Source organism: Dreissena polymorpha, chromosome 4 (genome assembly GCF_020536995.1).
Source record: "Dreissena polymorpha isolate Duluth1 chromosome 4, UMN_Dpol_1.0, whole genome shotgun sequence".
NCBI lineage: Eukaryota > Metazoa > Mollusca > Bivalvia > Myida > Dreissenidae > Dreissena > Dreissena polymorpha.
In genome coordinates this window covers 127572357-127589930 of record NC_068358.1, presented here as the reverse complement: position 1 = coordinate 127589930, position 17574 = coordinate 127572357, and the positions used below count along the sequence as shown (strand labels likewise).

General features: G+C 35.7%; 1 protein-coding gene across 32 annotated transcripts in view; it reads right to left on the bottom strand.

Moving 5' to 3' along the window:
• Positions 1-14899, bottom strand: part of LOC127877585 (elongator complex protein 1-like) — a 97708-nt gene extending 82809 nt beyond the window's left edge. For 2 of the 32 annotated variants that reach the window (XM_052423565.1, XM_052423568.1), the window contains exons 1-4: positions 14808-14899; positions 10737-10903; positions 6088-6234; positions 2932-3013 (exon numbers count right to left, since the gene is read on the bottom strand). In XM_052423565.1, coding sequence (XP_052279525.1) covers positions 2932-3013; positions 6088-6234; positions 10737-10883 — 376 coding nt within the window. In that variant the 5' untranslated portion in view covers positions 10884-10903; positions 14808-14899. Of the gene's footprint in view, positions 1-2931; positions 3014-3593; positions 3609-3689; positions 3705-3737; positions 3746-3785; positions 3794-3833; positions 3849-3881; positions 3897-3977; positions 3993-4025; positions 4041-4073; positions 4089-4169; positions 4185-4217; positions 4233-4313; positions 4322-4361; positions 4377-4409; positions 4425-4505; positions 4521-4601; positions 4617-4649; positions 4665-4745; positions 4754-4793; positions 4802-4984; positions 4993-5175; positions 5184-5463; positions 5472-5511; positions 5527-5559; positions 5568-5607; positions 5623-5655; positions 5664-5751; positions 5767-5799; positions 5815-6039; positions 6055-6087; positions 6235-10736; positions 10904-14761 lie in introns of those variants that run through there. The other 30 variants (XM_052423567.1, XM_052423582.1, XM_052423583.1 and 27 more) reach the window with 30 other exon arrangements.
• Between the last annotated feature and the right edge of the window lie 2675 nt (positions 14900-17574).

Sequence of the window (17574 nt, the reverse complement as noted above, 5' to 3'; positions counted from 1 at the left end):
TAAAATCTGTGAAAAGGCCCCTTCAACATAATATCTACTCCTATAAACATATATATCGATATACATGGACTAAACGGTAAATTACGTCTAATTATTTGGACTATGATATCAACTACTTAAATAGAAAGAAGAAAGAATTCATACAAACCAGTAATTTGAGTAAAGAGTTTGTAATCAATGTTGTATTTCAGGACAGCTTGGTGATATGCAAATCCCATATGAGCTGTTGATATTCGGTATCATGGCCATTCAATAAGTCGCAAAATGTTCGAACAAAATTTATAAAGCAAAATTTGACTTAAATTGATAACTAAAAATACCAGTATCATCAGTATGCCAGTTTTGCCTTGTCAATATGTCGAGATCCAGAAAGTGCTTCATTTCACATTGTTGCATTACTAAATAGTGAAACAAGCCGATTTAAGCTGTAAGAAAGTTTTGACATGAGTGTTATCAAGTCTCTCATTGGCGAAGCTATTGTTGTAGAAAGTGATCCATTCACATCGAATATATCCTTCGAATTCCATCCATTGTTGTCATTAGCGGAGATTTAGTGAATAAATAATTCATATATCATAAATGACTGCTTCTAAATAGCGAAACAAGCCAATTTATGCAGTAAGAAAGTTTTGAATCGAGACTCTCACGGGGTGGCCATTGTTGAATGTTGAAACACGAACGACAACTCTGCTAGGAGAATGTTATAAATGAAAATCAACGAGCAAACTCCTACCCAGTGGCGAATGCCAAGGGAAGTGACTGAAAAATCGAGTTATCTCAATCGGACTGGCTCGGTCTTTTACATAGGTCGCCATAGTGAAGAATTTTTTTATGGTTATCATAATTTAGACGATGCTGTTCCAGCATCGTCAATAATGTTGAAACAAGTGGAGGCAATGAAGTAAAACAAGAGCACCACATAAAGGGAGCACAGCGCTCGGCTGCCGGTGTAGTTTTGAATAAATGAAAGCTTGACAGAATTTGTATGTCCCACACCACTATAGTGGGGGACATATTGTTTTTGCCCTGTCTGTTGGTTTGTTTGTGTGTTTGTTTGTTTGTTTGCTCCAACTTAAACATTTGCAATAACTTTTGCAATAATAAAGATAGCAACTTGATATTTGGCATGCATTTGTATCTCATGGAGCAGCACATTTTGAGTGGTAAAATGTCAAGGTCAAGGTCATCCTTCAAGGTCAAAGGTCAAATATATAGCTTCAAAGCGGCGCAAAAGGGGACATAGTGTTTCTGACAAACACATATCTTGTTGTTTTGTTTTAAGAGGTCACAGTGACCTTTACCTTTGACCTAGTGACCCCAAAATGGGTGTGGCTTGTAGAACTCATCAAGGTGCATCTATATATATAGGATCTTGCACGAGTGGTCGTTTTGTATTGAATGTATTAAACAAGTCATCAATAAAGATTAAAACGCGGCTTGCCGAGTTTTTATCATTATTTTGATGACGAGTTTAATACATTCAATAAAAAATGACCACGAAACTAAGATTCTATTTATAACATGAATGTTATGCTCTTTCACCGTTTATTCACATTGTAAAAGAGTTAAACTGAAGAAATTCGCTGGAATAATGACGTCATTTCGTCAAAAAAATGACGTCATTTCACAGTTATATAACTAGTTTAATAACACCTGTGTAATAAACAAAATTGAGTTTTATGTTATTTCACTCCTGGAGCGTAGGTCATGTTATAAATCAAGTTTCAAAGTTGTAGGTGGAAGCACTTTGATTTTAGAGCCAATCTAAAAGTTTTAGCACGACACCGGCAGACGGCGGATGACACGACGACCTGGCTATGACAATACCTCGGGTTTTCTCCAAAAACAGCCGAGCTAATAAGCTTGGCCATAAAAACACACAATTGTTTAAGCAAATAATCAAATGGTGTCACAAAACTCGATTTTTTATGTTAAAAAAACAGACCAAGTAAGGGATCCAAATTTGAACAAACTTGAAGGCACTTTGAAGAAATCAAAGTAAGTTTTATTTCATACAATTTTCCAATGGACAAGGATTGAATCATTTTAAGAAAGTGAAAACACGTTATAAGTGCAGCTATGACCAAGAGTGATACAATAACAACAATACAGAGTCGCCATTAAATCTAATCTGTTAATAACTACAAATATTGTTAATTGTGTGATCAATTTGTTAGAAAATTAATTTTAATGTATTTCAATGATATGCATGCAAGTTTAAAAACTTGTATATATTAACTTGTATATATTATTTTGTATATATTAACTTGTATATATTAACCAATTTCAGGAATACTCTGCACATGAGAAATCTCAAAATTGATGACAAAGGCTTTAAACTCTAAAAAAGTATACTGCTTATATTTCTCACAATGCTCACAAAAGCACTGTTATTCAATTATAACCTAATCTACCAACCAAATGACAACTTAGAGACAAAAGGTAGAAGGTTTTATATAAAGGATGCCATGTATTGACTGTGGTTAGACTTTCCCAAGTTTGTAGATAGAGTTGATTTGTAAAAATGGTGTTGTCGTTCTTCAAGACAAAAGAAGGTCCAGATAATGAAAATTTGATTTGATTGTATTTATTTTATGCAACTTAGATTTGATGCAACTATTAAACATGTTTTACAATACTTGTGCATAAAGAACTGAATTTATTAATTTTTCAACAAAATCACAACTTGTTTTGTTCACAATTTTAAAAAGTTTGTGTCTATATTTTTAACAATTATGAAACATTCATGCCTTATATTTTACAAACCTAACAGCCAATATCCACCATCATGGGAAAAAGCAGTATTTTTTTTAATTACTAAAAGATATGTTTATAATGGGTTTAAAATCATTTCTACAACAAACCCAATTGAAGGGTAGTATTTGCAAACGTTGGGTATAACTTAAGGTACTTCAGTATGCAATGTCTAACCTGTGGTGACACAGATGATCTCCGAGGCGGGACTCCAGCCCATGGCCGTCAGTCCGGACTCCACACTGCCGACACACTCCACCTGGGAAATAACATGATATAGGAGCCTTAATCTTGATTAACTGGGCTTAATGTGCATAAAGTGTTGTGCCAGATTAGCCTGTTAAGTTGAAATAAGCAAATTAGGAACAACACTTCTCTACCTAAATGGCCTATCAGAGATTTGACCAAATAAAATTCACAATAACTCGATAAAAAAAAAATTTGGACATCATTTTGAAAACACTTATTACAAACTTTTAAAATTACAAGCACACAAAATCAAGTGAGAGTTTATATGTTGGAGATGTTATGAGCATTTGCTCTTAAATATTGTTTTAATTCAATCTCTTAAAACATGTTTTGGCTAATGTTTGTATTGCACAGGCCACAGGGTAATCTGGGATGACACTTTACTCCCATGCATTTAGCCCCATTTTCCCAGAGCAAGGCTCATATCAAGTCTGTGCAATGACTACCTGTAGTGAGTTCAGATTCCACTCATAACAAGTCTGTGTAATGACTACCTGCAGTGAGTGCAGGTTCCACTGATATCAAGTCTGTGTAATGACTACCTGCAGTGAGTGCAGGTTCGAATCATATCAAGTCTGTGCAATGACTACCTGTAGTGAGTGCAGGTTCCAATCATATCAAGTCTGTGTAATGACTACCTGCAGTGAGTGCAGGTTCCAATCATATCAAGTCTGTGTAATGACTACCTGTAGTGAGTGCAGGTTCCAATCATATCAAGTCTGTGCAATGACTACCTGTAGTGAGTGCAGGTTGTACTCATATCAAGTCTGTGCAATGACTACCTGTAGTGAGTGCAGGTTGTACTCATATTGAGTCTGTGCAATGACTACCTGTAGTGAGTGCAGGTTCCAATCATATCAAGTCTGTGCATTGACTACCTGTAGTGAGTGCAGGTTCCAATCATATCAAGTCTGTGTAATGACTACCTGCAGTGAGTGCAGGTTCGAATCATATCAAGTCTGTGCAATGACTACCTGTAGTGAGTGCAGGTTCCAATCATATCAAGTCTGTGCAATGACTACCTGTAGTGAGTGCAGGTTCCAATCATATCAAGTCTGTGCAATGACTACCTGTAGTGAGTGCAGGTTCCAATCATATCAAGTCTGTGTAATGACTACCTGCAGTGAGTGCAGGTTCCAATCATATCAAGTCTGTGTAATGACTACCTGTAGTGAGTGCAGGTTCCAATCATATCAAGTCTGTGCAATGATTACCTGTAGTGAGTGCAGGTTCCAATCATATCAAGTCTGTGCAATGACTACCTGCAGTGAGTGCAGGTTCCACTTATATCAAGTCTGTGCAATGACAACCTGTAGTGAGTGCAGGTTGTACTCATATCAAGTCTGTGCAATGACTACCTGTAGTGAGTGCAGGTTCCAATCATATCAAGTCTGTGCAATGACTACCTGTAGTGAGTGCAGGTTCCAATCATATCAAGTCTGTGCAATGACTACATGTAGTGAGTGCAGGTTCCACTCATATCAAGTCTGTGCAATGATTACCTGTAGTGAGTGCAGGTTCCACTCATATCAAGTCTGTGCGATGACTACCTGCAGTGAGTGCAGGTTCCACTCATATCAAGTCTGTACAATGACTACCTGTAGTGAGTGCAGGTTCCACTCATATCAAGTCTGTTTAATGACTACCTGTAGTGAGTGCAGGTTCCAATCATATCAAGTCTGTGCAATTTCTACCTGTAATGAGTGCAGGTTCCAATCATATCAAGTCTGTGCAATTACTACCTGTAGTGAGTGCAGGTTCTACTTATATCAAGTCTGTGCAATGACTACCTGTAGTGAGTGCAGGTTCTACTCAAATCAAGTGTGAGTAATGACTACCTGCAGTGTGTGCAGGGTCACTCATATCAAGTCTGTGTAATGACTACCTGCAGTGAGTGTAGGTTGTACTCATATCAAGTCTGTGTAATGACTACCTGCAGTGAGTGTAGGATTTACTCATATCATGTCTGTGCAATGACTACCTGTAGTGAGTGCAGGTTCTACTCAAATCAAGTGTGAGTAATGACTACCTGCAGTGTGTGCAGGGTCACTCATATCAAGTCTGTGTAATGACTACCTGCAGTGAGTGTAGGTTGTACTCATATCAAGTCTGTGTAATGACTACCTGCAGTGAGTGTAGGTTTTACTCATATCAAGTCTGTGCAATGACTACCTGTAGTGAGTGCAGGTTCTACTCATATCAAGTCTGTGTAATGACTATCTGCAGTGAGTGCAGGTTCCCCTCATATCAAGTCTGTGTAATGACTACCTGTAGTGAGCGCAGGTTCCACTCATATCAAGTATGTGTAATGACTACCTGCAGTGAGTGCAGGTTCTACTCATATCAAGTCTGTGCAATGACTATCTGTAGTGAGTGCAGGTTCCAATCATATCAAGTCTGTGTAATGACTACCTGCAGTGAGTGCAGGTTCCACTTATATCAAGTCTGTGCAATGACAACCTGTAGTGAGTGCAGGTTGTACTCATATCAATTCTGTGCAATGACTACCTGTAGTGAGTGCAGGTTCCACTCATATCAAGTCTGTGTAATGACTACCTGTAGTGAGTGCAGGTTCTACTCATATCAAGTCTGTGTAATGACTACCTGTAGTGAGTGCAGGTTCCAATCATATCAAGTCTGTGTAATGACTACCTGTAGTGAGTGCAGGTTCTACTCATATCAAGTATGTGTAATGACTACCTGCAGTGAGTGAAGGTTCTACTCATATCAAGTCTGTGCAATGACAACCTGTAGTGAGTGCAGGTTCCAATCATATCAAGTCTGTGCAATGACTACCTGTAGTGAGTGCAGGTTCCACTCATATCAAGTCTGTGTAATGACTACCTGCAGTGAGTGTAGGTTGTACTCATATCAAGACTGTGTAATGACTACCTGCAGTGAGTGCAGGTTCCACTCATATCAAGTCTGTGTAATGACTACCTGCAGTGAGTGCAGGTTTCACTCATATCAAGTCTGTGCAATGACTACCTGCAGTGAGTGCAGGTTCCACTCATATCAAGTCTGTGTAATGACTACCTGTAGTGAGTGCAGGTTCCACTCATATCAAGTCTGTGTAATGACTACCTGTAGTGAGTGCAGGTTCCACAGCAGGATGTCGCCGAGGGTGATTGCTATGCACAGGCTCTGGTCCTCTGCCAGATGATGGATTCCCAGAATTCTTGCATCCTCTCGCTGATCCTCAACACTGCTCAAATCTAGGCTACACACCACCTGGAAAGGAACAATAGGTAATCAAGGCTACACTCCAACTTGAACAAGAGATGTATTTATTAGAAACACAATGCCCCCCTTTTGCGCCGCTTTGAAGCCATATATTTGACCTTTGACCTTGAAGGATGACTTTGACCTTTCACCACTCAAAATGTGCAGCTCCATGAGATACACATGCATGCCAAATATTAATTTGACTGTTGCTATCTTCAATAATGCAAGTTATAGCAAAACTTTAACCAAGGTTAAAGTTTTGGGACACACACATACAATCAATAAATAACAGACAGACAGACAGACAGGCCAAAAACAATAAGCCCTGATCTTTCGATTTGGGGGCATAAAAACAAATCAATGCTTAACACCACCTAGCATTAATACGTGTATTAACTACAAACATTTAAACTAAAGATTGTTTAATAAATAATATTTATAAAACTGAACATTTAGGTATTTATTCATAATAATAGTCACAATCTGGAAACAAAGATAAAGTTTTAAGTACACATTTATGATCGTATCAAAAGATAATATACCCTTTGCAAGCAGGACTTTCTGGAAGTATAAGTGGTACAATGATAAACCAGTATAACTGTATACTATGGTACATGAAATCATCGCACAATTTGTGCTGCATTGCAATATTAACAAGCAAATTTGTTGAATTGATCTATCCCGCCAATATGCTTCAGGACACAAAAGTGTTATATTTGACACTCACAAAAGCATTTTTTCAAGATACAAATGACCATAACTCCTTTATTATCCAATGGTGTACAAAATGCCATTTGGCTTGCCTAATCCTCTTATCGGATAAGAGGATGAGGCACGCCAAATTATCCATATATATACTCATACCAAGTTTCAATGAAATCCACCAAAGCACTTCCAAGATATGGCTCTGGACACAAAAAAGCATTTTTCCAAGATACAAAGGGCCATAACTGTGTTACTCTGTTATTAACAGATGGTGTACAATGCCATTAGGTGTGCATCATCCTCTTATATATATACTCATATCAAGTTTCATTGAAATCCGTCAAAGCACTTCCAAGATATGGCTCCGGACACAAAAGTGCCGGACGGACGGAAGGACTAAAAGACGGACGGAAGGACAATGCCAAAACAATATCCCTCCGCCTATTGCGGGGGATAATTAACTTGCATGCATCATGCTGTTATCTGAAAATTGTTGACAAAGTGTAGGGAAAATTTAATAAAGTTTTTGAGCTATCGATGTATGGTGGTGAAGTTGAGAAAAAATAGAAAAACACAAATAACTTCAACTAATTGTTTCTGACATTACTGAATACTATCTGCATGAATGAGTGGAGTTCATCTTCATTTACGTCCAGAGCATGGCTTTACTAACATATTTGTTAAATTGCCTTATTACAATATGCTCATTGATAATTATCATAATAATATGCCACAACAATAGATAAAATTGGTTAGGGTAAAATTATTTTGTTTAAACACATGTATAATGAAAAAATTAAGTTTATAAGAAGAATTACCAGGTGCAAAGCTGTAGAAAATAAATTGATGTACATCTTGATTGTCGGTATAGTCCGCTGTCTTTACAATTGTTGAGAAAAAATGTTCAAATTCAGTGTTTTTTTATGGCAATTTCGGGGCCAATATTCGGCCCCATTCCCTCAAAAAAGAGTATATATTTTTCCCCCATTTTGTAGAAAAAATCCCCTCCAAAAGTAAACAAAAAATAAAAAAATGTGTAGTTGTTGTTGAAATAACTGTCTTATGATAAATATACAGGCCTCAACATTTATGGTTGTCCTATTGCCCCTGGCAAGTAAAAGTTGGGTCTGGGCAAGTTATTTTATAATCTAGTTGTCCGCCCGGAAAAGTGCAAAAAAGAACAAAGAGCATTTAATTTAGACTTTAATTGCTGTAATCATTTTGTTAAATGTTAAAAAATAAAAAAGGTTTTGTGGTGTATCATTTTGGTTTATCAAACAATATGAGGTTTACAGTTGATGTGATACTTCATGTTTGGGCAAGTTGCTTTACGTTCAGTGCAAGTAGATTTTGGAAGTACTGGCCCGGTAGGGCAAGTTGGTTTTTCGGTTAATGTTGAGCCCTGATCTATCTCAAATTTATTTCATTAACAACTAATAAAGAATATAACTATAATTAATATGATTTTGAATTATTATAAAGAGTTATATTAAGTTAGTTTTTCCCAAATCAGTTAATTTAACATGAATTGCATTTTTTCCCAAAATGGCCAGGGAAAGGCCTGATGTATCTAGGTATATTGTGTCAATATTCGTTGATAAAAACAGTCCAATTTGGTCCATTTTATTGATAAAAAATGCTCATATTTTCCATTTTATCGATTTAAAAAATCCCAATTAGACTCAAAATGGCAAGGAAAACTAAGACTGTGCATGAAGGCTGAACTATCTGAAACTAATGTTGAAAAAATAATTGGTATATATTTAAGAAAAAGGACAAAGACATTCAGCTGTGAATATTACATTCATGCATACATGTGTATTCATATAATAAATATCATTACATATTAAAGAGTAAATTTTTAATTTCCCCTTTTTCTAAAAAACGACGCGTTTTTCCCCTTTGGACGGGCCCCGCCACCATTCCCCTTTAGGTGAAAAAACACACTGAAATTCATGCTACAATACTGTTCATAATTATTTTTATAAAAAAACTCATCACAAAACAACTTTTAAAAAATTGTTGTTGTTTTCAGAAAGTCAAGGAAGAGAAGCTGAATGAACAAGAGATGTGTTCGTCAGAAGCACAATGCCCCTTATTGCGCCCCTTTGAAATTAAAAAAATTGACCTTTGACCTTGAAGGATGACCTTGACCTTCCACCACTTAAAATGTGCAGCTTCATGAGAACGCCGCTTTGAAATAAAATTATAATTTTGTTGTTGTTGTTGACCTTTGACCTTGAAGGATGACCTTGACCTTGAACTTCCACCACTCAAAATGCGCAGCTTCATGAGATACACATGCATGCCAAATATCAAGTTGCTATCTTCAATATTGCAAAAGTTATGGCCAATGTTTAAGTTTTTTCTCGGACCGATGGACGGACTGACATACTGACGGACAGTTCAACTGCTATATGCCACCCTACCAGGGGCATAAAAAGTACACAATCAGAGAACAAATTAGAATTTACTTAAAATATCTTTTCATATATTTAATTAAATACTACTTCTGTAATTTAAATAGTCCTGGATTGCTTTTTTCAATCTTAAGGTGCAAAAAACTATAGATCTACCAGGTAAATAAATAATTAGCATTTTATTGTTTTTAAATATATATCCATCTCAGCTAAAGCATGTAAATTGACACATTACATGACAGCCTATTCCATTTCAGAAAGAGTCAGTTCAGCAATGCATGAGAATGTGAAGGCTACAATGAATGACAATATGAATAAAACAAGAGCACCGCTTAACAGGTGCCATGCTCGGCTGCGGAAGCAGTTTTTAATAAATGAAAGCTTGACAGATTTTTTTTTTTTTTAAGAGTTCACAGTGACCTTGACCTTTGACCTAGTGACTCAAAAATGGGGCATGTAGAACTCATCAAGGTGCAGCTACATATGAAGTTTCAAAGTTGTAGGTTGAAGCACTTTGATTTTAGAGCCAATGTTCAAAACCTTGACAAAATGTTAAGGTTTTAGCACGACACTGACAGCAGACACGACACAACGAGCTGGCTATGACAATACCTCGGGTTTTCTCCGAAAACAGCCGAGCTAAAAAAAACAATACTTTTAAAATTTGCAAATAATCAATTAACATTTTTCATTTAAAATTTCAGTCATTACAACAAAGCTTGCATGGATACACAAGTTATAGATGGAAAACATCTTATATACATGTAGGTTAAAGTCCAGTGTTCTGGTATTTTATAGTATCCTTTTTACAAAATTTTATGTACTCATTATATTCAATACGTATTATAACAAGGGGTTAACTGTTCACAATATGTTGCAATATGGGTTATGCCATAATGTTGCACACTTCAATAGCATAAATTTTATTTTAAATTGGGAAAAAGTTCTCTTTTTTTTAAATTGCTCTTCAATTGTTACTGATAAAATTGTCATGAAACAGAATTATATACCAATCAATAAAATAGTTGTTACAACTTGAAATGTCTTCATTTGAACAGTGAAAACTTCCATTTCCAAACATCTCAAAGTTCAAACATCAAGGAGAATGTTGGTACAGTATAGGGAAAAGATTATTTGAGCCTTGTTCTGATAAAACTGGGCTAAATGTATGTGTGTAAAATGTTGTCCAAGATTTGCCTGTGAAGTCCACACATGCTCATCAGGAACGACACCTTCCAGTTTCACAGGATTTTTCCTTTACAAGAGACTTCCTTTAAACAAAAAAATGCATACAAGCAGAAAGTGTCATACCTGTTTAGAATGTGTGGACATGCATTAAGCCCTGTTTTCCCAGTACAAGGCTCATTTATAGATAGCACTCACCTCACCAGTGGCTGGTTGGAAAGCAGTGACCGCTCTCTCTGTGGCACAGTACACAGTCCCATCATCAAAGTTCACCGCCAGATGTTCAGCTCCCACACAGTCTTCAAGCCTCTGATGAAGGCTGGACACCAAATGAAGATTCCTCATCTTCAAGGCAGAAAACTATCCTAGAGGGAGAGATGTACAACATAGGAATTAGCAAAAACCTGGACCCATGAACACTTTATGATTTTATCAATCTTGAAATATATAAAGTAGTGTTTTTTTTTCATCATTTGAATGTTTTGTTGTTGTTTGGCATATTGACCGGTCAATTGAGTATTGACCAGGCCGGCGGTCAATACCTGTTTAAAACCGGTCAATACTGGTCATTATTGGTCAATACCGGTTCATTGAAAATTGTATAATTGAAACATCACAAAGGAAGACTTTAAGCTATTCTATATTAAATCAATCATTATTCTGTAATTGATAAACTTTTTTTGAGTTTTATATTGAAAAAAAAATCTTAAAAGCTGTAAAAAATGACTTCTTTATTATTTATGGAAATGGCCTCAAATACATAAGGCAATATCTTTATCTCAGTGTATCACATCTGTTACTAAAGTATTATTACTATTGTAGTTACACATGTACCATAGTATTTCACTGATCTATTGATATATCTATTTGATAAGCAGATGGACAAACTGAGAACTGCTGTGTTTTCTAGGGTCATAAATCTGGCCCCTAAGCCTTAATTGGTAATAAAATGCATGCAGTGTTATGTCTCTGATATTGACAATGAAGCAAATATGCCCTAAGGCTATTTCATTTCACTCACACAAAAGGAGATAACTTGCTATTAATATAGTAGTTACTTCTAACTTGTCTCCTTTCTGTATTACGAGTTTTTTTTCCCTTTCATATTTAAAAGTTCAATTTGGTGACTTCAAATGAATAAGCAATCAAAGTTCTTGGTTTTGCCAACAAATAATGTTTTCCAATTGTGGGTCTACTCTAGACTCTTCTTTTCAATAATTTTTTTCTTTAAATAATTATTTCTTATAATGTTTTTATTTTTATATAAATGGAAAATAAAATATTTTTTAACTATTTTGTTTAAAAAGTACTTAAAGAAATCTAGGCAAGAATACATGACAAGTAAGGGTCGTGTCAAAAAGGTGCCATTTAAGGCCCTATTATCAGTTTTGGGTGCCCCAAACTGTATAGGTGAGAAGACTGTGAGAAGACTGTGGGGACAGTGGGCATGAGGAACAACTAATACACAGTTATTGACAAGTTCTTGTTGAATCAAGCACAGAATGATCTGAACATTCATAACTCATTAGAATTGAAAAAAGTTCAATCGACTTGAAAAATCCAATTGACCAACTTTGACTTATTTGCAAAATTTTGAGAGATTGGCCTACAAATTGCATGAACAGGTATAAAATAGTGGGTATTAATAGCTTAAGACATTATTGGCAAAATGTCTGTTTAATTTATATTATCAATATTGTTTAATTAAGCTTGGAATATTAATCGAAATTGGGGGTAAAGTTCAATCAACCAGTAATGACCACTTTGGGAGTAAAAACCGCCGGTTAAAACCAGGGGCGGTCAATTGGTGCCAACCCTGCAAGATTTGCATATCTACATTTCAAAAGCAATAAATTTTCATAATTTAAAGTTTTGGACTTGAATATGCATCAGAATAAGAAAACTAACAATATGTGGTAGGTTTACAAACCTGAGGAAAATAGAATAGAAAATGAAGAAGCTACCATTAAAGACTGGTGAATTTCTAATGGATACACTTTAAACAGGTCAGGAGACCAACAAATGTATGAAGTACTGGAAATTCATAATGCCTTTAATAAGGCACAGTGTTGAGCCATAAAATGTTGTTGAACATAGGATTCAATACAGGACGCATGCTTTAATAAGACTAGCTGTGCATATGAAGTTTCGCCTTCAAGGTTACAGCATACTTTTGGAGTGCAATACTATATTTGGAGATACAATTCTCTGTATGGGGAACTGTACTTGCCATGACTTTATTTTAAAATATTTATTTGAGCATGTGGTAGGGAAACAATGTTGTATGATAATAGAAATTCACGCTTTAGCTTGAAGGTTGGAGACTACATGAGTCTTTATGATAAGTGTACTGTAACCTTTAGTGCGGCCGTTATATTTTCAGTTAGTTTATGTAGACACCGTTTTGGGCCGGTGTCAATATAAAAAGTTACTTCGCCGAAAAAAAATCAGGAAATGTTCTCTTTTAAACCCGGACGGGTTAGGAAACTTTCATAAACGGTGTGCGCTCCAAATATTTTACAATTCGTAACGAGACCCAAACCGTCGGGAAAAGACATTGGCAAGAGTATTCTATCAGATTTAAAGGGATCTTTTCACGCTTTGGTAAATTGACAAAATTGAAAAAAATTGTTTCAGATTCGCAAATTTGCGTTTTAGTTATGATATTTGTGAGGAAACAGTAATACTGAACATTTACCATGGTCTAATATAGCCATTATATGCATCTTTTGACGATTTTAAAACCTAAAAATTATAAAGCGTTGCAACGCGAAACGATTGAATAATTTGGAGAGTTCTGTTTTTGTCGTTAAATTTTGTGAAACTACGAAGATTGCTTACATAAGGTATAAAATACGTCGAGTATGTGTACTCGGCGGAATAGCTCAGTAGGCTAAGGCGTTTTTACTTCAGGACTCTGGCAGGACTCCAGGGATCACTGGTTCGAAACATGGGCCGGGCAATGTTCTTTTCCTTTTTTAAATTTTATTCTTGATTTTTTACTGGAGCTGTTACGATCCAATGTTTACATTTATCGATATAAAGCATTTAATGAATAAGTTAAAAAATGCCAAAATCTGTGAAAAGGCCCCTTTAATAGGTGGCGACAGATTCTGAAATATTCAGCTAAAAACACCGCTGCTATTCCGTGTCTCAAAAACTAATAACATCTTGATTTCCACTGGCTTGTCATTCATGGAGAGGGTTTGGCAACTTGAGTATGCTCTGAGACCGAAAGGCAGGAGTGTTGAAACTGGTTGAAACAAAATGCACCATCATCCATTTGTCAATATACAATTAAAACTAATATTTACCAAAAACCATTGTCACTGTGAATTTATAATGACTTAATTGGAATAAGAATTGCTGAGAATAATCAATATCCAAACATTAAGCGCTAATCTGACCCAGAAATGTATGAACGTTTTGATCAAATTGTAAAAATAACTAATTGACAAAAAGTTTTGATGGAAAAAAAATTAATAGTTACAAAAAGCTTGCAGTGAAAACTAATTGACCCAAAATCTTATCTGTTGCCCTGGGAGCTTAAATGTAAGTATACATGGTGAATATTCTAGTAATTTCACTTGTTTTCAGTAATTCGAAACTAAGTTACCTGAATTTTAGTCAACAACAACAACATGCTGAGTGAGATGTAATCAAATGTACTTCCTGCTTGAAGCAGCTGGCATTTGACAGATTTCATTGGTGGGTTTAAATAAGTTAGCAGTGCAAAAAAGTTCAATGGTAATGACCCATTTTGTTTGGCTCAGTTTGAAAGCATTTGCTTTGATAGTGCAAAGCATGTTGTCCACTGTGTGCGTATACTTACCCGGAAAGATATATGTGATTGCTGGGTTTATCTGAAATGGGGGTTTTACGGGCAAGTTCCGAGACCACCCAAAAAGTTTTACGGGTCTATTTTACGCCAGATATCAATAAAGTGCATTTTCTGCATTGTTTTGTGCTTTATTTTCAAGCTGTTGATGAGCTGCACTGAATATTGTCTGAATCTATTTTCAGGTTGTGACTGAAGGCCTTGTTTTGAGGGTGTTTTGCAGACCAGTGGTTGTCGGCCTGTGGATTTTTAAGAAGAACTGTAGAATGCCCACTAAATAGAAAAAATCGCGAAAACACATTGCAATACACTTTTGTCAACAGCTGAAAGAAAGTTTAATACCATTTGTAACTATTTAACGTATAGCTGATTTAAATATAAATACCTTTATATCACTTCTTTGAAACAAAATGTTAAATTGTATATGATACCTTTTTATTCAAGTTATTGCATAAATCAAGACGTGTTTACATCATTTACCGACAGGCGCTTGGTTTTGTTTAAAAGACGGAGTTCTGAATGTTGGTGCTGCTGAGTTTGATAAATGACAAGTTAGGGAAAATGATAGCATCTCTATAGCCTTTGCATATGCGGGTGTCTGACCTATGTCTGAACAAAATATAAAGCATGCACTTAAGCGTTTCTGCAATGTAATTGACTGAAAATCTTGACGAGCGCACGTGCATAAACACTTGCAAGCGCGCACGTGTAAACTTGCTCGTCGCACGTGAGACATTCGTTTTCGCACGTGATAATTTGTTCAAGCGCACGTACACACCTACAAGTTCGACCGTGAAGAAAACTACTTCGAATGTCACCTCCGTACCACCGCACATGTTGCATGTTTAAATTGGAAATACTTTTGCTATGGCAAAACATGTTTCTATGCATTTATGTTAATCCTCATACAGTATTATTAATTTATGCCTTGCAAGTGTCTGTTAAGACTAATGCTGAGCAACAGCTTTTATGTAAAGAAATCTTCACTTCTCGTATTTGTCATAATCTATTTTTTTATTGGGGGAAACTAAAAGTAAATGTCGAATTTCCCGAACGGCACGATTTCAGCTCTGGCGTATATGTGTGGTTGTGTTATATACTTCAGTCGACAACAATGCCTTGATATCGATTAAATTGATATATACTGTTGCCATATGGCACAATCTTACACAAAACTATTCGATAAAACAACAATACTAGTACCACTATTGCAAGTAAAAACGATAACATATTAACAGCTTTCAGAACCGTTTCCGTGTGTCGTTAGCAAGATATTCATTTGGCAGATTTCATCGCTGTGTCTTAAAAGCAGATGATCTCTTGAAAAGATGTTCAAAGCAAAAGCCTTGTTTGGTAAATATAGTACCTGTTTGCTGATGTTATGTGTTTTATACTGTGATAAAATAATTTAACTTAAAAAATATTAATAGGAATAGTATAAAATAAATATAAAAGGAAGTAAAATAGATCTCTAAAAGATCCGAACCTAACTCCATCGGAAGCGCAATCCCAACCGCTACCTTTGAATCAATCAAAATTCATGGCGTATTTTAAATAAAAAAATCCTTGTGTAGTGATTGGCCATGAAATACTTTCTTCGGCCATTCTTCCGATATATCTGTTTCAAGTAAGGCAGTTGTCAATTACAGGCATGGGTATATACCTTAAATATAAATAAATAAAATGCAAATAGAACTGAAGGAAACGTGTGTTTTGGTTAAGTGGCCGCCATCATGATATGAAATAATGTTGAAAACCGCGCAAACCCCAACAACACACAACTCACACATATTATCGAGGGAAGAGTTTAAAACGCTTAATTAGTTTAACGGTTTTGATTAACTGTTATTAACAAACGTTTCGTTGACGTATACAAATTTGCTTGTTAATAGACCTTTGCCATAGTGTCATATAAATCTTTTTGTCTATGGGAACACGAACAGCCCATTCAATGTTACCCGCGCATATGCATTGGTGTGGAGGAAATTAGCATTCTCATTCAAAGACCTAGAGAATTGTATAGGTCTTTGGCTCATTGAATAAGATGACAAACAACAATTATTTGAGCCTCGTATTGGGAAAACAGGATTAAAAGCACGTGTTATCCCATAATAGCATGTGCAGTCCGCGCAGGCTAACTAGGGACGACACTTACCGCTTTTGCGTGTCTTGTAAATTCAAATCCAGTTTGGGCGGAAAGTGTCGTCTCTAATAAGCCTATGCGAAATACAAAGACTACGGTAATATATGAGATGTTACTTTACGCTCATGCATTAAGCCCAGTTTTTTTCAAGAATGAGGCTCATTTGATCTGACGAAACCTCAAAACAGTTGTTCTCGTGGAAAAACATGTGTTGGATCAAACTGTATACAATTTATATTGTTACACCCTACCAAGTACATGTACAAGGTATAAACACGACTTTTAGTGTTGAAGAGAATAGACAATCATTAAATTAAGAGCTATGTCCTGCATTAACGCTCGTTCGAATGGCACGATCTAGGACAGAATCTTCAATCGTACCTTTAAACTATGCAATAATACTTAAATTTCTTCAATAATATACCTAATAATTGAGTGTTCGTTTAGTCCGTATTACCGTCAAAATATTTAAAAAGACTGAAATTGAAATTTCCAGTTACTGCATTTGATTCCATTAAAATAAAAAAAGAATGTTTATTTGGAAAAAAGAAAATAAATAAAACCTTTTTAACAGCACCGAGTGTGGCTATAACCAACTAATGCATTATGGATTTCATTCGTTTACTTATTACTCTGAGTTTTCGGCCACTTAAAAAATAATTATTTTTCCTTTCCGAAAATTTAGGTACTCAAAAATATTCCTAAAAACAGTTTCCAATTTAGACACACACTGACAATATACCTAAAGTATTGGATGTTCCTGTATTCCAGTTTACAGCATCAGTTATGAATAATAGCGTGCGCTTATATATACCGCCCCTTTTAGTATTAATTACCAAATGATATGTTTAGAATGAATTTAAAATTATTCCTTTGCGTTGGATTTAGTTTTTATCGAAATATTTCCATGTTTGTACTTTGACCACAGAGCGCGATGACGAGCATTTGATCAAGTGTAGTAAAATGTTTAATTTGCATTCAAACAAAGTGTTGAACTTTTGATTTCGGTGTCTTGAAACATTAACATCTGGTGCAGTAACATGTGTGCCAATTAG